This window comes from Cervus elaphus, chromosome 15 (genome assembly GCF_910594005.1).
Source record: "Cervus elaphus chromosome 15, mCerEla1.1, whole genome shotgun sequence".
NCBI lineage: Eukaryota > Metazoa > Chordata > Mammalia > Artiodactyla > Cervidae > Cervus > Cervus elaphus.
This window is the reverse complement of record NC_057829.1, coordinates 85,545,697-85,570,502: the sequence shown is the minus strand read 5'-3', so window position 1 is coordinate 85,570,502 and position 24,806 is coordinate 85,545,697. Positions and strand designations below refer to the sequence as shown.

At 45.4% G+C, this 24,806-nt stretch overlaps 1 protein-coding gene across 2 annotated transcripts in view; it reads left to right on the top strand.

The window, feature by feature from the left end:
- Nucleotides 1-24,806, top strand: part of CPXM2 (carboxypeptidase X, M14 family member 2) — a 134,860-nt gene that overhangs the window by 29,082 nt on the left and 80,972 nt on the right. For both annotated transcript variants that reach the window (XM_043926315.1, XM_043926314.1), the window contains one exon: nt 3,247-3,356. In XM_043926315.1, coding sequence (XP_043782250.1) covers nt 3,247-3,356 — 110 coding nt within the window. The remainder of the gene's footprint in view (nt 1-3,246; nt 3,357-24,806) is intronic.

The window sequence follows — 24,806 nt, the reverse complement described above, 5'->3', positions numbered from 1 at the left end:
TGCCTGGAAGAGAGAAGTCGAGTCATCTCTGATGACTGTCACTCCTCCCTTCAGATTATGACACATCGCCCGTCTCTAATTAATATTTTCCTCAAGTGTTCTTTTCACACTTTTTTTTTCATGTTCTCTTCACCCACATGCTTCTTAGGATGAGAGTCTTTTTCCTCTTAGAAATAACACAAATGTGATTTGATGACAAAGGGTGGTGTTTGTTTTTGGAGGAAAAGCAGGGAGCTTTCTGGAGGGCTCTTCAGGGGCTGTTGCTGGAACGAACTGACCCAGGAGTCCTGGCTGAATTACACTCAGAGCTGCTTCAGTGCAGCCTGGCTGGGCCCTTAGATCACAGGGGCGGGGTGAAGGGCTGGGAGTGCGTTTCCCATTGATTTCAAGCACTCTTTAAGCCTGGTAATTACCTCCTCCATCGACATTATAATCTTGATGATAATACCAACATGTTGCACTCCAGCCAGGATGCCAGCGCTCTGCCTGGCCTTGTTTCTGATGGCAGAGATTTAAATCAGGCTTGGAAACACTAGCGTCGCCTCCATTTATTCGATCCTCGAGGCGGCACCCCTGGCTTCCTCAGAAATATTTTCTAAAGACGAAGGAAAGTCCTGCTTGTCGGGTGGTGATATCACGATTGACAGCTCTTTGGATGGAGCCGAATGTATCTTTGAGAATTTAGAGCCAAAGGAGTTCTTGCCTCTTGCTTCGACTTCGCATTGCGTATGGAGCTCCGTGGTGGGTCGAGGGGACTGGGGTCTTTTGGGGGCAGTCGATGCACAGCGCACTTGGCTCTTATTGTACCGCGCGGCGTATGTGTGTCTGTGTGTGTCTGTGTGTCCGTCACATTATTCCAACAGGGTGTTTCGCAGGAATCTGAGGTTATGATGGGAGGTGGGTAAATTTTCTAAACACTTGTTTGAAGATGCCCCTTTTTTTGGCAGGGGTGGGGGGCAGGACAATATTTGGAGATTTTTTTTTTAACTTTTTGTTTTATATTGGAGTGTAGCCGACTAGCAGTGTGGGGATAGTTTCAGGCGCACAGCAGAGTGACTCAGCCATCCGTAAACCTGTGTCCACTGTCCCACAAACTCCTCTCCCATCCAGGCTGCCACAGAGCGTTGACCAGAGTTCCCTGTGCTGTACCGGAGGTCCTTGTTGGCTATCCATTTAAAATACAGCCGTGTGTACATATCCGTCTCAAACTCCCTGCCTACCCCTTCCCCCCATCCTTCCCCTCTGTTAAACATAAGTTCATTGTCTAAGTCTGTGAGTCTGTTTCTGTTTTGTAAATAAGTTCCTTTGTGTCATTTCTTGTTAGTTACCATATATAAGGGATGTTATACAATATTTATCTTTCTCTGTCTGATTTATGAAGATGTCCTTTTGATTGTTGACAGATAGTGGGTTTCCCGTGGCCCTTGTCCCAGCAGTTGCCAGGGAGAAGCCCCGTGTTAGGGTGATTGTCACTCTCTAGTCTCTGGGGAGTCGTGGACAAGACAGGAATTGTGGCTGGGATGGGGCCTCTTGGTTCCTTTCTGTCCCCTCTTCCCTTCTGGAGTTCGCTTTGAAGATGGCTGATTGATCCTGTAGGTTTTGTTTGGCTGTTTGCTTACTGCCTTGGGAGCTGTGTTAGCAGCGATCCCCTACTGTGTCCAGGTCCAGGCAGCAACTGAGCGGCTGAAGTCCCATAGATATCCCATCAAGGACCAAGAGGTGGCCTTGGCTGCTGGCCGGGTTTCTTAGTCATCTGCATTGCTTTCTTTCCCCTTATTGTTCCATGTTTTGAGTGAGTTCAAGGGGGAGGGACAGCTTATTTTTGCTTATTTTGGATGTCGCATAGACCTGCCGAAAATCTTGAAAATCAAGGGGCCCTTGATTCACGGGGCCGCCTGAAGCCTTCCGAGTCCTCAGGCAGCATGGAGTCGGTGATGAAATGTCACCTCCCTGGTGCCCTTTACCTCGATGGGCACTAGTGCTCTGCCTCTCTGTGCCAACCCAGGCAGCCTCCTGGTAGATACGGGCCGAGGAGCAGAGTGGCATCGTTTCGTAGCCTGGAGCTGAGGACCTAGGGACTAGGATGTGAGGTGCACTCTATCACTGGCAAGGATGCCACAGATGGTTCACCTCAAGTCTTGGGGCCTCAGTTTCCTCTGCTGAAAACTCAAGGGGAGGACTCTCCAGCACCTCAGGTCCTGGCAGGTCTGAATTCTTCTGACTGCAGTGCATGGGCCAACTTCCTTACCTGGTGCCTTCAGAGCATCTCCTGCTGTCAGTATGTTGCCAGCCTCCTTCGGCATCCCATGACCAGAAGGGCCTTGCTCTGCAGGGGTCTGTCATGGATGGACAGACACCCCCGCACCCCCAGGTGTTCCCGGGATGCCCAGGAGGCACTCCCATCTCAGTAGTGACCCACGGGGCTTTTTAAAGTTGCCTCTGTTACATCAGGGACTTCCAATGCTTCTTGTGGAAGTAGATTTTGCTCATTTCTACTCCCAAGTGTTTCTTTTCTTTCCCCAGAGTCAGGTATGAAGGGGAGAGCATTACTTGGTCATTTCCAGCCCCGTGGCAGGGTGGGTGGTGAGACCAGCAACCCAGGAGTCAGGAGGCCCCCAGAGCTGCTGTTAAAGCTCGTATCCGCAGGGACAGTGGGGTGGACTGGAATGATGGCCAAGGATCTGCCCACGTGCCAGCGTCAAATTCCAGGGGCAGCTTGGACTAAACTGTGTTGAGTAGCCATTCTCAGAATTACCAGTTTTGCCAGGAATGCAAGGCAATAGGGTCTTTTTTTTTTCTTCCTCTTTCTATTGCTGTGTTCATTAATATGCACAATACAAAGGCCAGAGTTGCTGAACCAAAACCATCAAGTTCTGATTAATATGCAGAACTCAGCCACTGGATCGCTCTGAAATTTCTAACCAATACGCTCCCTGGCTGAGTCATTCAGCAGAAGGATCCTTAATTGGAAACAGCCTCAGACAGTAGCACGGAGAGCATCAGACAGAGGACTATTAGGGCAGAGACACCCGGAGAGGAAATGCCGACAAGAAAGAAAACTGGCATAACGTGGACGGTTAAATCAACAGTGTTTGTCCGGAAACACCAGGCGTACCAGTGAGTGGGCCTACACGGAGCTGGAGCTTAGGGGAAAGACAGAGAAGCAGGTGGCCAGATTTCTCAAAATCAGAAAGTTTGTTTCTGTCCATGTCTGTCCTTGTTTTTAATGAGCATTGTCCTTTCCAGGTTGCCCACCTCTTGGTCTGGAAACCTTAAAAATCACAGACTTCCAGCTCCATGCATCCACTTCCAAGCGCTACGGCCTGGGGGCCCATCGGGGGAGACTCAACATCCAGGTACCCACACCGAGGGGAGGATTCAGGCTGCACCGCTAGTGGCTCTGGCCACCGACATGGCGATGGTTCATTGAGCTTGGGGCAGGCTCCGTGCCTGGCATTTAAAACGAATCAGCTCTAGTTCTCACGACAGGGAGGAGTTTGCTGCTTAATCCGCATTTTGTAGAGAAAGAGCCCTGAGACTCAGGACACGTGCCTTCTCCAGAGACTAGTTAGTAAAAAGGATGCTGCCGGTTCCCGGGCCCAGCTTGGACCACCTGCATGTGATCTGTGCGGAAAGGACAGGCGGGGACGCTGACTGCCTGTGACCATGGGCAGGCAGTGACCTTGGTCCTCTCTCGCCTCCCTGCCAGTGTTTCTCATCTCACCACACACGTCTCTTCCAGCCTCTTCTGTGGCTCCTTCTGTCATGTTCTGCCAGCTCAAACCCTTAGTGGCGCTCATCATGTCTGGTCTCCCACCCTGAGGCTCAAAGGCCTCGTCACCTTCGCCCTGAGTGCTGTCAAAGTCTTGCTCCCGGGAGGTGGGGTCCTCCTGGCTCCCTTTGTGCACTGAGCACTTCTTGGCTGCAGGCCTTTTCCCACGCAGGTCCCCTGCCTGCACCTCCCTGCCCGCCACTTTGTCCAAGCACTGTAAACCCTGGTTCATCCACGGCATCGCGTGCTCGCGCTCCTCTAACATCATACATGTAGCCATTAAGCACCCCAGATTTATTCTCCTAGAGTCCTGGAGGATAGACATCTCACTGGGCTCAAATCAAGGTACGGGCAGGACTGCGTTCCTCTCGGAGGCTCTCGGGGAGAATCATTTCTTTTCCTGGTCTGGCTTCCCTGGGCGCACGCATCCCTTCCTCTAAGCCAGCGATGGCAGGTCAAGTCCTTCTCAGGCTGCCGTCCCTCTGGTTCTCTCTTCTGTCTCCCTCTTCTGCTTTTCAGTTGTTCAGTTCAGTTGCTCAGTCGTGTCTGACTCTTTGTGACCCCATGGGCTGCAGCACGCCAGGCCTCCCTGTCCATCGCCAACTCCCAGAGTTTATTTGGACTCACGTCTATCCAGTCGGTGATGCCAACCAACCATCTCATCCTCTGTCATCCGCTTCTCCTTCCGCCTTCAATCTTTCCCAGCATCAGGGTCTTTTCAACTTTTAAGGACCCTTATAAGTACATTGAGCCCATCTGGATAACCCAGGACCCTCTCCCAATCCCAAGCAACCTTGGCTGCATCTGCAGCCTTCATTTCCCTTTGTCACAGAACCTTGAGGATTCACAGCTTCCAGGATGAGCATGTGGACATCTTTGTTGGGGAGGGGGCATCACTCTGCCAACCCATCTCAGATGCCTTTTTCCTCCTCTTCCAACTCCAGCCGATCCGCCTCTTCTCAACTTGGCATTTGATCCCATGCCATCCTGTGTGTTTCTCCAGGAGTGTCGTTCCCTAATATTTTTGCAGTGTTTCCCCAACTGATGCATAACTGTGTGTGGTTTCCAAACCCTTTGGTACATGAACCATCTCAGCCAGCCTCCTGGGAGGGCGGTGGTCCTTTCATGCCCACAGTGGGGCGGAGGGCACCAAGGCTGCACTCACAGCTTCCAAGTGGCAGAGCTGACATCTTATTTCCCCGGTGGTCACTGTAAACGTGCCGCAGGGGGCTGCCGTGCAAGAGTGGACGAGCCGCCTTCCCAGGGAGCCCCTGGGCTTGATGGGGGGACATCTGAGTGCAGTTCTGACGCCAAGCTCTCTTCCTTCCTCTTGACCGCGTCAGGCTGCATCCCTGCTTCTCAGTTCAGATTCGGTAATACTAACTTTTATGAAATCTAAAGTTGTTTTTTAAAAATACCCACTAAAAAAAACCAAACAGCTGTTAAGAAAATATTTGGTTGTGTACAGCAGAACACTGTTTTACCAGAGGGTGAACTTTCAAAGTTTAAACAGGAGTAACTGTTAATAACTCGAGGGCCCCCAACACCCTGCACAGGCCGAAGTCTAGCAAGTAAATAAAGTCAGACTCGAGCAGGGGGCTGCATCCAGATGGGAGTGGGGCTGCCTCCTGCATCACTCAGAGCTGTCATCTGGTGTCTCTGATTCCTTCTCTAGAAATGAAGTCATCCTTCATTAAAGAGGAAGCGTTCACATTGATAGCTCAGCTGGTAAAGAATCCGCCTGCAATGCAGGAGACCTGGGTTCGATCCCTGGGTCAGGAAGATCCCCTGGAGGAGGGAATGGCTACCCATTCCACTATTCTGGCCTGGAGAATTCCATGGACAGAGAAGCCTGGAAGGCTATAGTCCATGGGGTTGCAAAGAGCCAGATGTGACCAAGCGACCTTGATATTCACATTGATCCACACTTCCAGTCAGAAGTAGAGAGGCCCAGCTAGTCCTAAATTTTTGGGGTGAGGGTGGAGGATGGGAGCTGTGTGCTTCCCAGTGAGCTGAGTGGACAGGTTGAGTGTATCCCGGTCAGGCAGGCTGAGTTCAGACTTGGCCTCGACACTTAGAGATTTTGGGACCTTTGAAATAATTACCTCACGTCTCTTGAGCCTCAGTTGTCTCATCAGAAACGTGGGAGTCCAAAGCACTCACTGGATTCCTTGAACAGTGAAATTGGCTGATTTATAGTCAGTGAAGTTAAGTGTGATTTATCCCTGGTGGCTCAGTGGCAAAGAATATGCCTGCCAATGCAGAAGACACAGGTTTGATCCCTGGGTCAGGAAGACCCCCTGGAGAAGGAAATGGCAACCCACTCCTGTATTCTTGCCTGGAGAATCCCACGAACAGAGGAGCCTGGTGGGCCATACAGTCCATGGTGTCACGAAGAGTCCGACATGACTTAGCGACTCGACAACAACAACAATTTTACAGCATTTACTGGATTGTCTCACTCCTCTGCTGAAGCTGCAAGGACCCCATTTGGCGGGTTCCACCTTCCAGAATTAGTGCCACGTGAAGCATGATTGCATCCCGACAGGTGCCCCGGAATGCATCTTCCCACACATGCAGGTTGAGTGCTGTTTAAAAATAACCACATCTTGTCTCACATCTGAGTATTTGGTAGGCGTGTCAAGCTAATGGGATTTTATGTGTGAGAAACAGCAAGGTTTTGGCATTAGAATTCATATTTAAATGCATTTAGCGCAGGAGGTAAGCAAGGTCAGGCCAGCCCTTCGCTGCTCTGGCTCTGTGAGCATGAATGTGGTCCACTGAGAATGCGGTCCACTCAGAACGCAGGCTTGGCATGCGCCCTGGCCCTCCTGCTAACGAGCTGAGGGGCTTTAGGCAAGATGCTCACCTTTGCTACCTTCTTGGAATATGAAGATTAAAAGGAGGAAGAAAGAGAATTGTCCTCCTTGATTCTCAAATGCCATTTTCCTTCCCATTAGATCCATTTCCTCACCTGACCATTTCGAAGTACCCTTTATGTACCAGAACTGGGTGGCTGTAAAAAAAAGCAGAGAAGAAAAACTCCTGTTTTTTCCATCTCCCCAAGATGCCTCGGTCTCCAGCAAGAAGGAGACTAGGAATCGGCTCTGATGGTTACTGGTACTGTGCTGGGTACTTTTCCTGTTTCGTTTATTCCTTGACATGCGACAAGGACTGTTATTTTTATCACCTCTGTCTCTAAGAAAGCAGCTACACGGATTGGTGGAGTAACCTGGTTAAGATTTCTCAGGATAGGAAGGATGTGACTCCAAGCTGCTTTAAACCTGGAGCTGTGGCTCCCAATGACCCCGTAAAACTGCCCAAACCAACAGCTAAAGTGTTCTAGGCCCCTCTGGATGCTTATTAAGCCGCGTGCCAGTCACTCTTCTGACCTTTATCTCGCATTGATTTCCTGGGGGGTTGCCCTCTTCAGCTTGTGTGAGTCACGTTTGTCCGAGATTCCCACACTGTTTGGGCACCGCGTCTGCACATATGTGTGTGCCTGCTGCCGTGCCAAGGGCACTGTGGCTGCCGTGAATGATGGTGTTGTGACCCAGAGGTAGCGTTGGTCCGTGTACCAGTTTGGCCAGTACATCAGTGTCTTACGGGACCGGGTACCAGCCCTGACCCCAGAGCACCGTCCACACAGCTGTGGGCAGAAGCCTCCGAAGAACTCAGTCCTGTCCATGGTGCTCGTCACTCGGTGCTACTCTGGCTCAGGATGGCCATGTGGTCCACCCTGGGCTGTTTGCTGCTCAGGTCCTTTGCCCGTTTAGCCGTTGTGCCCACAACCCACCAGCTTCCATACTTCTCTACACCCTCTTCTATCATACTGCTTTCACCGTGATTTTTTAAGGTCAAATCCTATCATTTAATGATAGAATTAAATGATATTAAATTTTATTAAATTTTTTAAAATTTAAAATGTATTAACTTTTTTTTTCTTAGCAATTTAACATGCCTCCTTACCAGAACTAATTTTTTTTTTAGAGTTGGTTGAGTTTTTTTGTTCTTCTGATTACAGAGCTGCATAGATTTTGAACCTTATTTTTTTCCTGTGAGCTTGGTTTTTATGAGTACAAGATTTTGCAGACTAAGCGTTCACTTTTGCAGATTACGCATTCACTGGATTGCATTTTCCATGTTGCATCAGAAACACCTATCCCTGTGTTAGTTTGTTGGAAAGTGCAGTGCAGTGCAAGTCGTGTCCACCTCTTTGTGACCCTGTGGACTATACCGTCCATGGAATTCTCCAGGCCAGAATACTGGAGTGGGTAGCCTTTCCCTTCTCCAGGGGATCTTCCCAACCCAGGGATTGAACCCAGGTCTCCTGCATGGCAGGCAGGCTCTTTACTAGCTGAGCCACAAGGGAAGCCCAGGAATACTGGAGTGGGTAGCCTATCCCTTCTCCAGTGGATCTTCCCGACCCAGGAATCGAACCAGGGTCACCTGCATTGCAGGTGGATTCTTTACCAACTAAGCTATATAGTTCGTTGGGGGCTGCTATAAAAACATGCCATACACCAGGTGGCTTATAAACAACACATGTTTATTTCTCACAGTTCTGGTGGCTGGAAAGTTTAAGATCAAGGTCCTGGCATATTTGGTGTCTGGTGACGGCCTGCTTCCTGGATCCTAGATGACTGTCTTCTGTGTCCTTAGGAGGTGGAAGGGGAGCTTCTCAGGGTCTCTTTTAGAAAAGCACTGATCTCAACTCCTGGGTGAACACTGGGAGATGGTGAAGGACCGGGAGGCCTGGGTGCTGCAGTCCATGGGGTTGCAAAGGTTGGGCAGGACTTAGTGACTGAACAACAGCAATCTCATTCAAAAGGGCTCCACCTTTGTAACCTAATCGCTTCCCAAAGGTCCCTAAAACTATCACCTTGGAGGTCAGGTTTCCACATATGAGTATTGAGGGGACTTATGCATTCAGTCTATAGCATTCTTTTGTCCTCATTTTAAGCATGAGACTTTGACAGATTAAAAACACCTTATAATTCAACTTCTAAATTCTCCTTTTTACAAGTGGAGTTTTGCTTGTGTAAATTTAATAATATAAGCTCAGAGGAGAAGCCCAGGTTTACGTTTCACAGGTATACTGGCACAAAAGAGAGCTTCAGGAATTCAAGGGAGGGGTCCAGTTCATCAGGGTAGTCTTACCCAGGTTTAGTCTAGCAGTATCCCAGGGTCCTTTTCTACTAACTCACTTGTGAGGCTGTCTGTGGTCTCATTTAGAAACAATCATTGGCTTCTTCTGCTCTGGGACCAGTCACAGGCAGATTGGAAATTAACATCCCAGATCTTGAAGAGAAAGTCTCGGTAATGACCTCTAAAATCACACTTCGAGCATTTGTTTGCCTGTGCTTGGTCTTAGGAGATAGCCCTGTATTCAGGTGGGTCATTTAACAGTAGCCATTGCCTGTCCTGTCCCCACAGAATCCTCTAAGGACCCTGAGAGATTTTCCATGGCTCGTAAATTCAGCAAGGTGGTGTCAGAGACAGCGCTACTCTTTGATTTATCCCACCACCACTGTTATTGGTAGCAAAGCCTTGAGCAGCTTATGGCAGCACTTGCATTTCAAAGGGCTGGGTTTCAGTTTCATTCTTAAGACTCTAAAATGATGGTAAGTATAAGCCTGACATGTGATCTGAAGAAATGAATACTGAGAGCCTGATTGGACCTCAGGGTGTCACTGTGATTCCTGCCAATAATCAGAATGTAAGAGGCTGATATTCTGATCAGAGTTTTGAAGAAAGAGCTGATGTTTTGAGGTCACAGGGAAAAACATGGAACATCAACACCTTCAGATGTCTTTGCGATGCCCGGTCGTCATTTGATTCTCTCTGGCCCGTGACTTGTCTCATGTGTGTTAGCTGTCTTTCATGAGGAAGTCTGGTTATAATAATAGCATCTGTCTGAGCCACTTCTCAGAACCGCTGGAATGACACCCAGCTCCTCTTGGAAGTCATTCTATTCAAAGAATTCTACAGAGCATCCAGATCCTGATATTAGAATCCATTGCCAATGTTCTGATCATCTTTTTACCTGAAATGAGGTATAAGCCATGAAGATAGTCGATGCCCATGGCTTCAGATATGTGAAAGTGAAAATCGCTCAGTTGTGTCCGACTGTTTGCGACCCCATGGACTGTCCATGGAATTCTCCAGGCCAGAATACTGGAGTGGGTAGCTTTTCCCTTCTCCAGGGGATCTTCCCAATCCAGGGATCAAACCCAGGTCTCCCGCATTGCAGGCGGATTCTTTACCAGCTGAGCCACAAAGGAAGCCCAATATACCCACGGGGAGTTGATTATAGAGCATTGAACCAGTTTTTATCCTGGTGTTGAAGTTCAGGAAGCTGAGCACATCCCACATGTCTGTCTGCCAGTCCTCTTTGGCCCTGGTGGCACCTGGTGCCCACCCTGGCCAAATACGCATGCATGCTTGCTCAGTCCTTCAGGCATGTCTGACTCTTTGCAACCCCATGAATTGTAAGCCCACTGGGCTCCTCTGTCCGTGGGATTCTCCAGTCAAGAATACTCGAGTAGGTTGCCTTGCCCTTCTCCAGGGGAGCTTCCCGACCCAAGAATCGAACCCACATCTCTTACATCTCCTGTACTGGCAGGCAGATTCTTTACCACTAATGCCACCTGGGAAGCCCCATCTGGCCAAAAATGGAGACCATGTTTAACTTGTGGACACCACCCAGGGCAGCTCTGTTTTCTCAGGCGTCGCCCTGGGCACCCTGACTCCTGCCTGACGCTGGAATCATTTGCACTCAGGGTCTTCGGAGCCCAGAGCTTGTCTGTTCCTTCACACTGTCCCAGTTCTCTGGACGACAGCCTCTCATTTCTTTCTGGTTGCACAGAACCGTGCTCTAAGCCAACAAGCCCTCCCTGGGGGCTGTTTACGTGCTGGGTGCTGCAGAGGCAAAAGTCATCACAGTGGGTATAGTATCTAAACCCAAGAATGTCATGTTCGTTCCCAGAAAGGGATTTTGTTCTGCGTCTGGCTTCAAGAAACGGTCTGGGACACAATGTCCGGATGCCAGGATGCTGGAATTTGGGGTATTTGGATTTTTATGGCAATAACAGGACCAAATATTTTAAATCATGACTTTCGGAAAATTCAAAGTGAGAATTTGCCATAATGAGATTGAGGTGCTATTGTCATTCTTGGTTGCATCCTGAAGGCAAGTACAGTGAAAAGAACTAGGCTCAGAGCAGGGTAAGGAGGACAAGGGATCCCCAAGGAGCAGAGACGCCAGGCCTGCGGGTCTCACACCATTCTGAAACTACTAACCCCCTGGTGCCACTTGCCAGCTGAATTTTTTCTTTACTATTTTACTAAATTGCACTAAATCATTATTTTATTTCATCTTCAGTGTACTCAGAGGGAAACTCTGGTTTAGAGAAGAGGAACTGAAGTCAGGGGCTGAGTGACCTGCCCTAACCCGATACCTAGTAAGCACAGAGCCGAGATGCAGAGGGAAGGGATTTCTGTGCCCCTTTCTTTGCATCTCAGGTGCCCATGGGAAGGTTCAGCTTGTCGTCTCCTCCAGCACCCCCGCCTCTGACTCATCTCCCTGACCGCTGAGTCTCCTAGTACCACCCTGGCAGGACCCAGAGAAGTTGAGGGTGTCAACAGTTGTCCCCATGGGGCCTCATGTCCACTCAGCTGGCAGAAGCCACTGTACCTTCTCAGATGATGCCTCGTGAGGATGGGCCCTCTGGGCTGTGAGCCCAGCCACACTGTCTCCTGGGCACATACGGTTGGGAGCCAGGAGTCCTGGCCCTTCTGAGCTAGGGTTTCAGTGGACACAGCACACACTGCCCAGGCAGAGAAGACTTGTGTGAAGAGAGGATGAAAGACAGGGAGGGGGTGCACTGGGAAGACCCAGAGGAATCGGGTGGAGAGGGAGGTGGGAGGGGGGATCGGGATTGGGAATAAAGACCTGCCCTCTGTAGTTGAAATAAAAAAAAAAAAAAAAAAAAAAAGACAGGGAGGGGAGAGGAGGCTCGGAAGACAGATCAGAGCAGAGTTGTTCTCGTCTTCACTCATTTCATTCAAAACCCTGCCTCCTGGGAACCTCGCTGGTGCTAGGCAGGCGCTGTCAGACGTCCTGGGGAGACAATGGTGAGCAAAACCAGAAGCGCTCTCTAATCTTTTAGCAGATATTCAAGGAAGACCTTCTGTGTGCTGGGTCCTGTCCTAGGTCCTTGGGATGCCTTCGTGACCAAAACAGAGACCCTTGCCATCTGACAACTTACAATCGAGTGGGAGTTGTTCAGTCCCTAAATGGTGTCTGACTGTTGTCGGACCCTGTGGACTGCAGCACGCCAGGCTTCCCTGTCCGTCACCATCTCCTGGAATTTGCTCAAATTCGTGCCCGTTGAGTCGGTGATGCCATCCAACCATCTCATCCTCTGTCGCCCTCTTCTCCTCCTGCCCTCAATCTTTCCCAGTATCAGGGTCTTTTCTAATGAGTCGCCTCTTGTCATCAGGTGGCCAGAAGGAGGCACATAAAAGCAAGAAATGTGACAGGATTTTTATAGTATTTCAAAAAGTGATAAGTGTGACAAATGTATAGCCAGCAGTGGGGTCGGGAGGGCCACCTCTGGGGAGGGGGCAGGTTATAGTTAAAGGTGATCAAGGTCAGGTTTCAGGAGGTAATATTTGGGCCAAGTTGGCTTAAGGATCAGCAGGGGATGGGATAGCTGTGGGAGGAGCATTCCGGCAGTGGGAGTGACGTGAGGGTCTTGTGGTGACAACAGGCTGGACATCAGCAGTTAACAAGGAGCAGGGGAGGCTGGGGCCCAGAGAGTGCAAAGGGCAGTCGCCAGCCCAGACACCACTCTGGGGGGACTTTGACTTTTACTCTCGAGCCTATTGAGGGGCCGTGGAAAGGTATGGGGTGCAGGAATGCCATGCTCTGCTTTGCAAGTGCGAAGGAGTAACCCAGTCTCTGTGTTGACTTAGGGGAGCAGGCGTCAAAGCAGGGGGCCTGGGAGGGGTGATGTTCAGCACCCCACATGAGCGGTGATGCTGGCTTTGGCCAAGCCAGGGGTGTGGAGGTGGTGAGAAGTGGTTGGGTTTTGGCTATTTTGAAAGCAGGCTTTTCTGACGTGGAGGAGAATGAGGTTCAGATGTGAGAGAGAAAAAGAGGAGTCCAGGATGCCTCCTCCAGTGTTATTTTGGCCTTGGGTCATGAAATGGGGAAATGAAATTATTTTGAAAAAAATCTCATGGGTGAGATCACCCAATGGCAACCTGTGATGAATACGCAGAAGGAGAGGACCAGGTGCATTAGCGTTGGGGGCCTCCGTAGCAAAGTGTCACAAACAGCGTAAGGCAACAGGAATTTATTCTCTCACAATTCCAGAGGCTGGAAGTCTGAAATCAAAGTGCTTATAGGTCTGAACTCCCTCTTACACTACTAGTAGAGGATCCTTCCTTGCCTCTTCCAGCTGCCAGTCCCCAGGCATCCCATGATGGGTGTTCCTGGCTTGTAGTGGCATTTCTCCAGTCTGCCTCTGTGGTCACGGGTGGTCTCCCTCCTACATCATCTCTCATCTCTGTGTGTCTGTCTCCATAACCAGAATTCCCCTTCTTCCAAAGACACCAGTCATCAGGTTTAGGCCCTCATCTTCATCTGCTAATTTCATCTGCAACAACCCTGTTCCCAAATAAGATCACCTTCTGAGGTTCCAGGGATTAGAGATTGAACCTATGTTTTTGGAGGATATAATCCAACCCATCACATCATGGTTTTCTATACCCAACAAACCTGCCTCAATCTGGAAATCTGGAACACTTTCCTGAGGACGGGCTACAAGGTTTGAAGCAGGATTAAAACTTAAGAGTTTATCAGACAAAGAGTTGACCGAGGGGACAGGAGAGAATTCCCAGTTGAAGGGAACAATGTGTGCAAAGGCCCCATGGTGGAGGGAACATGTTATATTTGAAGAACTAAAGCAAAGCCAGTGTGACTGGAGCTGTGCTGTGGTTACAGAGCAATATCATGGCCAATAAACCTAAGAAAGTGCTGTTTATCTCAAGTCATCAAGTAAATACAGATTAAAATCTCAATAATATGTGGCTTAAAAAAAAAAGAACAGTATCAAGTGTGGGCGAAGATATGGAGCAATAGAAACTTTTATATAGTGCTGGGATCATGAAATAGCACAACCACGTTGGGTACCTGTTTGGCAGTATCTACTGAACTCAACGTTCTTGTACCTGTTAATCTAACAAATTCTTTCTTATGCCTAAAAGAAATGCATTCATACATGTACAAAAAACATGTACAGATAGGTTCATAACATTGTTATTCGTGATACTCCCAATATGGTGATAATCCCCATGTCCATCAGACAGTATAATGGATAAGTCATTTGTATATGTGTACAGTGGAGTACTATACAGCAGTAAAAAGGAATAATTTACTGCTACCTGTAATAATATGGCTGAATCTCACAGAAACCACATTGAGCAAAAGGAGCCAAGCACAAAAGAGTTGTCACAGAAAGTTCATCTATAGAAAAAAGAAAATAGGAAAATCAGTCCAGGGAGATGGATGTCAAAACAATGGTTATGTTAGGGGAAAGGTAATGCCTGGGTGGGGCCAATGGTGGGAACTTTGGGCATGCTGGTCATATTCTACATTTTGATCTGGGTGAGTGCACTTTGTAAAATTTTTAAGATTTTTTAATTTATGTATTTGGCTGCACCAGATGTAGGACCTTTGATCTTCATTGTGGCATGCAGAATCTTTTGTTGTGGCTTGTGAATTCTTAGTTGTGTCAGGGAACTCCCTGATAGATTTGTTTTTAATCATTTTTCATTTCAAACTCAAGATATTTATTGTTTTCCTTAGCTGGTGCAAGACATTTTTAAAAAGTGGATTTGGGGTTTAAAAATGGATTTAAAAGCAATGAGTATTTCTCTTTAATCAGCTTTATTGATGATTATCCCTTCGTGGATCACAGACTTGTTGTGGCGAAGAGGTTTGCATAATTCACTGAAGGTGTGAGCCACGACATCCAGAGCCGCTCAAGACAGACAGGTCACAGAGGGGAGCTCTGACAAACCGGGTCCACTGAAGGAGGGGACGGCTCTGTATTCTTGCCTTAGGAACCCCATGAACATGAAAAGGCAAAAACATGACACCTGAAGATGAGCTCGTGTATGTGAACCAAGAACTTCCAGATGCACAAGCTGGGTTTGGAAAAGGCAGAGGACTAGAGATCAGACTGCCAACATTCGTTGGACCATAGAGAAAGCAAGGGAATTCCAGAAAAATATTTGCTTCTGCTTCATTGACTATGCAAAAGCCTTTGACTGTTGAAGCCTTTGTTGATCTGTTGAACAGATCACAAAAACTGTTGAACATTCTTAAAGAGATGGGAATAGCAGACCACCTTACCTGTCTCCTGAGAAACCTGTATGTGGATCAAGAAGCCACAGTTAGAACCTTATGTGGAACAATGGACTGGTGCAAAATTGGAAAAGGAGTACAAGGCTGTATATTGTCACCCTGCTTATTTAACTTCTATGCAGAGTACATCATGCGAAATGCTGGGCTGGATGAATCACAAGCTGGAATCAAGATTGCCAGGAGAAATATCAACAACCTCAGATATGCTGAGTGCTGAAGAGTTCATGCTTTTGAACTGTGGTGTTGGAGAAGACTGTTGATATGCAGATGATATCATTCTAGTGACAGAAAGTGAAGAGGAACTAAAGAGCTTCTTAAAGAAGGTGAAAGAGGAGAGTGAAAAAGCTGGCTTAAAGCTCAATATTAAAAAAGCTAAGATCATGGCATCCGGTCCCATAACTTCATGGCAAATGGAAGGGGAAAAATTGGAAGAAGTGACAGATTTTATTTTCTTGGGCTCCAAAATCACTGCTGAGGGTGACTACAGCCATGAAATTAAAAGATGCTTACTTGGAAGAAAAGCTATGCTGAACCTCAATAGCTAAACTGAAAAAGCAGAGACATTCCTTTGCCAACAAAGGTCCGTATAGTCAAAGCTATGGTTTTTCCAGTAGTCATGTACAGATGTGAGAGGTGGAGTGTAGAGAAAGCTGAGTACTGAATAATTGATGCTTGTGAACTGTGGTGTTGGAGAAGACTCTTGAGAGTCCCTTGGACTGCAAGGAGATTCAACCAGTCCATCCTAAAGGAAATCAGTCCTGAATATTCATTGGAAGGACTGATGCTGAAGCTGAAGCCCAGTACTTTGGCCACCTGATGGGAAGAGCGGACTCACTGGAAAAGATTCTGATGCGGGGAAAGAGTAAAGGCAAAAGGAGACAGGGGCAGCAGAGGATGAGATGGTTAGATAGCATCACCCACTCAATGGACATGAATTTGAGCAAACTCAGAGATAATGAAGGATGGGGAAGCCTCGTGTCACAAAGAGTCAGACACAACTTAATGACTAAACAACAACAACACTGATGATTAAGGTCTAAAGCGGCAGGAAGCTCTGCTTTTTTGCCAAAGGATCAGCTGATTTGCACCCAGGCAGTTTTATGCATATTTCAAAAGTTTATCACAGAGGTTTACCGAAGGTAGATATTCAGAGAGCATTATGGTCTCTTTTGAGAGAGTAGTTACTTACCTGTATTAATCAGATATCACAGCTAACATTTTTAGGTAATCACTGCCTCCAAAAGGGGTAACTTGTTGGTAACTATAAAGATTCAGCCTCTGTTTCTTAGAATTTTTTTTTCTGAAAAAGATTTAAAAAGAACTATTACTTTATTCTGTTTCAGTCCAGATAGCCCTGGGTTATGTTTACAAAGTGGCAGCTGGGTCAATTATCTGGGAATTGCTGAATTGCTAAATTGTTACACTCACTTGGATATAACTTTTTAATTTGCTTCCAGATGTTTCTGTACTGAGGCAGCCCATGATCATGAAGTATGTACAGTGCAGATCAATGATTTCACAACAGCAGAGTGATTTTGAGATTCACAGTTTTCTATATATGCCATAAAGCAAACTGTACCTAGCATAGGTACTACCATAGTACCTAGCACATAGTAGGTACTCATGTAGACACCTAGAAATTTAAAGAATAGTTTCAAAAGTAGGTTGTATGTCATATTTGTGCATCTGTCCATATTCGTCTTCAAAATTGAAAGACGCTTGCCCCTTGGAAGAAAAGCTATGACCAACCTAGACAGCATATTAAAAAACAGAGACAATACTTTGCCAGCAAAGGTCTGTCTAGTCAAAGCTATGGTTTTTCCAGTAGTCATGTATGGATGTGAGAGCTGGACGATAAAGAAAGCTGAGTGCTGAAGAGTTCATGCTTTTGAACTGTGGTGTTGGAGGAGACTGTTGAGAGTCCCTTGGACTGCAAGGAGATCAAAGCAATCAATCCTAAAGGAAATCAATCCTGAATATTTATTGGAAGGGCTAATGCTGAAGCTGAAACTCCAATACTTTGGCCACCTGATATGAGGAACTGACTCATTTGAAAAGACTCTGATGCTGGGAAAGATTGAAGGCGGGAGAAGAAGGGGACAACAGAGGATGAGATGGTTGGATGGCATCACCAACTCGATGGACATGAGTTTGAGCAAGCTCCGAGAGTTGGTGATAGACAGGGAAGCCTGGCGTGCTGCAGTCCATGGGGTTGCAAAGAGTCGGACACGACTGAATGACTGAACTAAACTGTATTTGTGCATCTATCTATATTTGTGCATCTCCTTTCCTTTCCTCTTTAACATTAAAATTTATTTCAGTCAGTTTTATAAGCAAGTAGTTACAGAAATCAAAGCATTAAAGGATTATAACAGATAAACAATAGAATGGTTGTTGCCAGGGGCTAAGCAGCAGAGGAAATGGGGAGATGTAGGTTAAAGAGTGTATACTTTCAGTTATAAGAAGAGTAAGTTCAAAGGATCTAATATATAGCATGGTTATTGTAGTTAATAATGCAGTATTGTGTAATACTTGAAAGTTGTTGAGAAATATATCTTAAGCATTCTCTCCACACACACAAACAGAAGAGTTAACACTTGAGGTGATTGCTATATTAATTATCTTGATCTTGGTAATCATTCTGTAATGTGTATACCCATCAAATCATCAAGTTGTACTCTAAATATGTACAATTGTATCTGTTGATTACTCCTAATAAAGTTGGAAAAGGCAAAAATAAAAACAAAGCGATGGTCCCTGTGGAGGCATTCCACATTCCACCCCACCCCCTGACCCCCATCAAATGCTATGAATGGGGCAACTACTTCCAGCCCTTTTTACTTGTTTCTTTGGGAATTTGAATTAGAATTTCTAAATAATGTGCACATATTGAGATATACTAATTTATAAATTTTGAACTTTATTATTTGAATCTTTATTACAGAAGATGATAGTTTAAGCTCATTTCTAATCATCCCTATTTAATCTTTCATCACTATTTAATCTTTCCAACAAAATTGTATCTCAAATTTTGGACAAACCTACATTTGAGGTTTTCATTGTTATGACTATAAATACTGCTTACTACTGAGCCAAGAATTATTGTAGTTTTGAGCCAAGAGTTAATTCCCATTATATAATTTTTTGATGATTTTTTGTTTTCCTGGAAGTACTCATGTTTTAAAAATCATCCCATACCCTGCAATAGTCTGGGTCTATAAAATAGCCGTCTGTGTAACTTTCTGTAAGGTCAGATCTGTTCAACCATGTTTAGTGTGAGTTTTGCTTTTTGTGTTTCTCTAGAAATCCTTTCAGGAGCCCTTTGACCTGCTGTGTTTCTGGATCTTCTGCATCACTTGTATCTTAGGATTTCTTCACCGTCATCCTGTTTTGGAACCTTTGATTTCTCAATCTGACATCTTCCTCTTTTGGTGTTCTGCCTCATTTTTGTGGAGCATATCCTATAGTAGCTTCCTGGCAATGGTACGAGAGAAATTTTTTTGAGGATCTGTGAATCTGAAAACTGTCTTTTGTGATCAATACTCTAAGTATAAAGTTCTAAGTTGGAAAATCTTTGCTTTCAGAATCTTGGATTTGCTATCTCTCCATTCTATTAGCTTCAGATGTTATTGAGAATTCTGGTACCCTTCTTATTCTTTTATCTTTGTTTTATTTTGTTTATTTATTTTTTCAGTTTTATTTATTTATTTTCTTTACAGTATTGTATTGGTTTTGCCATACATTGATGAATCTTAAATTTACTTTTCAAAATTAATTTTTATTGGAGTATAGTTGATTTACAATGTTGTGTTAGCTTCTACTGTACATCAAAGTGAATCAGCTGTACATATACATATATCCACTCTTTTTAAGATTCTTAACCCATAAAGGTCATTACAGACTATTGAGTAGCGTTCCCTGTGCTATATAGTAAGTTCTTATTAGTTACCGTTTTTATATATAGTGGTGTGTATATATCAGTCCCAATCTCCCAACTTTTCCTTCCCCTCTTTGGTTTATTGTTTCCTCTTTGAAAGCTCTTATAATCTCTTTATTGCTGGTATTTTGAAGTTCACAATGATATCCTTTGGTGTGGATCTTATTTCATTCTTTGTCCTGTATTCTTAGTTCTTTGGAGACTTAAGCCATAGAGCCCTGGGACATTTTCATATAGTAATTTTTTTGCCATTTCTTCCTCAGGCGGGGCGGGCGGGGGGCGGAAATCTCTGACTTTACCCTCTGCTTGTCCTCTTTTTCTGGTGCTGTTCATTGTTATTGGAATTCTCACATTCCAAGAGTTCTTTCTTGTGTACTGCTATTTCCTCCCTAAGACTGTCCTAGTCTCAATTCATGCAAACAAGATCTTCTCTTTCAAGGGGTCATAATTATAGTTTCTTTGAGGTTTTTTTCCTGTTCTCCATTATATTTTTAGCCTATTTATTTTTTGTTTGTTCTATACTTGGCTGCATTGTGTTCTAGAATTGCATGGAGGAAGAGAGGTGGGTCATCTCACACTTCACTGTGCTTGCTGATTGATTTCCACTGAATTCTCTGTACTTATCTATCATATCTGCCCTCCTCTGTGTCTGGGGTTTTCAAATCTAGTCTCTCTGGTTGCCTTTTTTAAGAGAAAAAAAAATCACATTTTCTGCAGAAGACTCTACACATGGACATCACCAGATGGTCAATAACAAAATCAGACTGGTTATATTCTTTGCAGCCAAAGATGGAGAAGCTCTATACCAGCAGCAAAAACAAGACTGGAAGCTGACTGTGGCTCAGATCATGAACTCCTTATTGCAAAATTCAGACTTAAATTGAAGAAAGTAGGGAAAACCACTAAACCATTCAGGTATGACCTAAATCAAATCCCTTACGATTACATAGTGGAAGTGACAAATAGATTCAAGGGATTAGATCTGATAGAGCGCCTGAAGAACTATGGATGGAGGTTTGTGACATTGTACAGGAGGCAGCGATCAAGACCATCCCCAAGAAAAAGAAATGCAAAAACCAAAATGCCTGTCTGAGGAGGCCTTACAAATAGCTGTGAAAAGAAAAGAAGCAAACTGCAAAGGAGAAAAGGAAAAATATACCCACTTGAGTGCAGAGTTCCAAAGAATAGCAAGGAGAGATAAGAAACCCTTCCTTGGTGATTAGTGCAAAGAAATAGAGGAAAACAATAAAATGGGAAAGACTAGAGATCTCTTCAAGAAAATTAGAGATACCAAGGGAACATTTCATGCAAAGATGGAGACAATAAAGGACAGAAATGATATGGACCTAACAGAAGCAGAAGATATTAAGAAGAGGTGGCAAGAATACACAGAAGAACTATACAAAAAAGATTTTCATGACCCAGATAATCACGATGGAGTGATCACTCACCTAGAGCCAGACATCCTGGAATGCAAAATCAAGTGGGCCTTAGGAAGCATCACTACGAACAAAGCTAGTGGAGGTGATGGAATTCCAGATGAGCTATTTCAATCCTGAAAGATGATGCTGTGAAAGTGCTGCACTCAATATGCCAGCAATTTGGAAAACTCAGCAGTGACCTCAGGACTGGAAAAGGTCAGTTTTCGTTCCAACCCCAAAGAAAGGCAATGCCAAAAAATGTTCAAATTACCTCACAATTGCACTCATCTCACATGCTAGCAAAGTAATGCTCAAAATTCTCCAAGCCAGGCTTCAACAGTACGTGAACCGTGAACTTCCAGATATTCAAGCTAGATTTATAAAAGGCAGAAGAACCAGAGATCAAATTGCCAACATCCATTGGATCATCGAAAAAACAAGAGAGTTCCAAAAAAAACATCTACTTTATTGACTATGCCAAAGCCTTCGACTGTGTGAATCACAACAAACTATGGAAAATTCTTCAAGAGATTGGAATACCAGACCACCTGACCTGACTCCTGAGAAATCAGTATGGAGGTCAAGAAGCAACAGTTAGAACTGGACATGGAGCAACAGACTAGTTCCAAATTGGGAAAGGAGTACATCAAGGCTATATATTGTCACCCTACTTATTTAACTTATATGCAGAGTACATCATGAGAAATGCTGGGCTGGAAGAAACACAAGCTGGAATGAAGATTGCCAGGAAAAATATCAATAACCTCAGATATGCAGATAACACCACCCTCATGGCAGAAAGCAAAGAAGAACTAAAGAGCTTCTTGATGAACGTGAAAGAGGAGAGTGAAAAAGTTGGCTTAAAACTCAGCATTCAGAAAACTAAGATCATGGCATCTGGTCCCATCACTTCATGGGAAATAGATGAGGAAACAATGGAAACAGTGACAGTGATTTTTTTGGGCTCCAAAATCACTGCAGATGGTGACTGCAACCACGAAATTAAAAGACGCTTTCTCCTTAGAAGAAAACCTGTGACCAACCTAGACAGCATATTAAAAAGCAGAGACATTACTTTGCCAACAAAGGTCCATCTAGTCAAAGCTATGGTTTTTCCAGTAGTCATGTATGGATGTGAGAGTTGGACTATGAAGAAAGCTAAGTGCCGAAGAATTGATGCTTTTGAACTGCGTTGTTGGAGAAGACTCTTGAGAGTCCCTTGGACCGCAAGGAGATCCAACCAGTCCATCCTAAAGGAAATCAGTCCTGAATATTCATTGGAAGGACTGATTCTGAAGCTGAAACTCCAATACTTTAGCCACCTGATGTGAAGAACTGACTCATTGGAAGAGAACCTGATGCTGGGAAAGATTGAAGTCGTGAGGGGAAGGGGACGACAGAGGATGAGGTGGTTGGATGGCATCACCAACTCGATGGACATGAGTTTGAGTAAACTCTGGGAGTTGGTGGTGAACAGGGAGGCCTGGAGTGCTGAAGTCCATGGGGTTGCAAAGATTTGGACACGACTGAGGGACTGAACTGAACTGAAGGCTGGGGATGTGGGGGGGACGTGAGAATCTAATTTTTTTGATACACATTTTGAAACAATTCCCTGTTTTTAGCCCTCTCTCACTCTTACCTTCCAAGATATCTAAGATCCAGTTTTTGAGCTTTCTTAAATTCTGTGTGGCTCACTTCCCATTGGTGTGCCCCTTGGAAGTTAGCACTTCCTTCTCTTACGGAGTTATTCAAGAGCCCTTCATCTCATTTTTATCTTCATATATTGTGATCTGAGTTTTATAAACATCTCCTAGTTCTATCAGCGGTCAAAGTTGTGTTTCTTTATCTTGTTTTCTTTGTTTAGGGGAACTTGTAAGAGAAGAACCTGGAAAAACCAACGTATTTACTCCATCATTTTGAAATAGAAAATTCCTGTTTGATTGATCATAAATGGAGAGTATCAGGGTTTCTCTTTGTTATGGAATTAATAATTTCCCCTTTTGTCTTAAGCAAAATCTTTCATCTATTAGATGTCTTGATAGGGATTTTTAAGGGAAAAAAATGATGCATATAAATATTGCCTTGAGAAAATTACATTAATTCCTAATTTGTTTGGTACTCTAGTAGAAACAATTATTCTATGTAAGTGGTATTTTGAAGACTAGCTTCCTTAAAGTTTAAGGAATCAAACCTTCCATTTCAACAACTTCTGACTGAAATTTCTGCAAAATTTATGAAGTACTTCTCTGCATCGTTAAACAGAAAAGGATGAATGTTTCTAAGTTTCTCAGACGTGTTACTGATGCCAGTTTTGGCACTCTGGTGTAATTTGGTGACATCTCTGAGACCGGTACCCCCTCTTTCATTGAATTCTCCTGGACGCTTGCTTTATAAATTTATAATGGATTTTGCAGAGGTGGCTGTCATGTCCCAAAGAGTCAGCTTCGGGCAGGGCTCTTCAGTCCCCTGACACCTTATTAGCCTTAACTGACTGTCTGGTGTGCTTAGGAAGAGCTGAGATTGGCAGCAGAAGCAGAATATCCAGGCTCGCAAAACCAGGGACAGGAACTGGAATGTCAGATCTCAGACGGTAGGCTTTGGTTGAACGGCATGAGGACAGCTGCTCTGAGCCTGCGTGATCTTGGAGGGGTAAACATCGCGAGCTATATGGCAGCTCTCTCTTGTCTGCTTAGCCCAGGAGCTGGCACGCTTAAGCTCTGCGTGATCAACGTTTGCGGCTGGGCAGCTCTATGTGGCCGGGGCTGTCCCACCGGTTGTAGGATGTTTTGCAGCATCCCTGTCCTGTCTATCATTGCCAGTTGCACACACTGCCCCCAGTTGTCACAGCCAGACACGGCTGCAAGCATTGCCAGATATCCCATGAGGGGGCGGCGGGTGGGCAGCACAGACTCCTGTTGAGATCTGTAGACAGTGAACCTCCTCTTTTTTCAGGTTTTATAGCTCTCTTCTGGATATTTGATGTTGTACGCACTGTGACACCAGTTGACTGGAATAGTGTTGCAATTCCCTGGACTTGCGTAAGATGTGAAATAATTCGTAAAACATCCACATTTTCATGATTTACCAAACATTTATTATTTTAGATGTACTGATTTGTTGTTGTTGTTTAGTTGCTAAGTTGTGTCTGACTCTTCGAGACCCAGTGGACTGTAGCCAGTGACAGGCAGGCTCCTCTGTCCATAGGATTATCTTGGCAAGAGTACTGGAGTGGGTTGCCATTTCCTTCTCCAGGGGATCTTCCCGACCCAGGAATCGAACCGTGTCTCCTGCTTGGCAGGTGGATTCTTTACCACTGAGCCAGCAGGGAAGCCCAGGAGTACTGATAACTAGTGTTAATTGAGTGTTCAGCTCTTTTGGCATCCGTGTTAACCAAGTGCCGGCCCCTGTTGAAAGCACAGTCAGCATCCTAAGGGGGAAATGAGCATCGCTCTCACTTGAACAGATGGGGAAACCGAGGCACAGAGCATTTAGGCAAGTTGCCTGAACTTGTACAGTATGATGGTTGCAGAGCTGAGATTCACACCCAGCTAGGACTTCAGAACACAAACTCTTAATCAGCCCGCTATGCAGTGGTTGATCTTGAGATGCTAACACCAGAAGATGCCGTGAGGGGACTTTAGTCCGTCTGCCTATTCTGAGTTCCGGGAAGGCAGGTCTGACTCCATGTTTGTCTACCTTTGTATTGCTACTGCCTGGACCACTACTTGGCAAATAGCAGAGGCAAGGTGAAGGTTAATTTCAATAAATAAATGAAACTGTTCTAAGCACCAGTCTCATGGGTGGTTTACGAAAAAAGGGGAATCGCAACAAAAACTCAGTGTGTTTTATGGTTTCTTGAAAGAAGATGAATTGTGATACTGTAAGTCATTAATGGGTTGCAGGCCTCTTCCTTTGGGGGGATAAGTGCCGTAGATGAAGAAAGGGAGCAACTGTGTAATTATAGCCTTCAGATGGAGTTGGTGATCTCCCTGATGACCGGCAGTCCTGGGAAATGAGACATTGTACTTAAGAGTCGGCATTGCTTTAACAAACTCACTGAAGTGCAGGTAAAACCAGTCACGCACACTTGCAAAATTTAGCTTTTTTTTGGTGGTTCTGGAAGGCAAAATCTTGCAACACCTCTAGGTCTTTATTATAGACACCCTGTGTGCCTTCAGACACAGAGGTGCTGGTTAACTGAGATTGTGGGTTTCTGGAGAATGTTGACTAGCAGCTGTT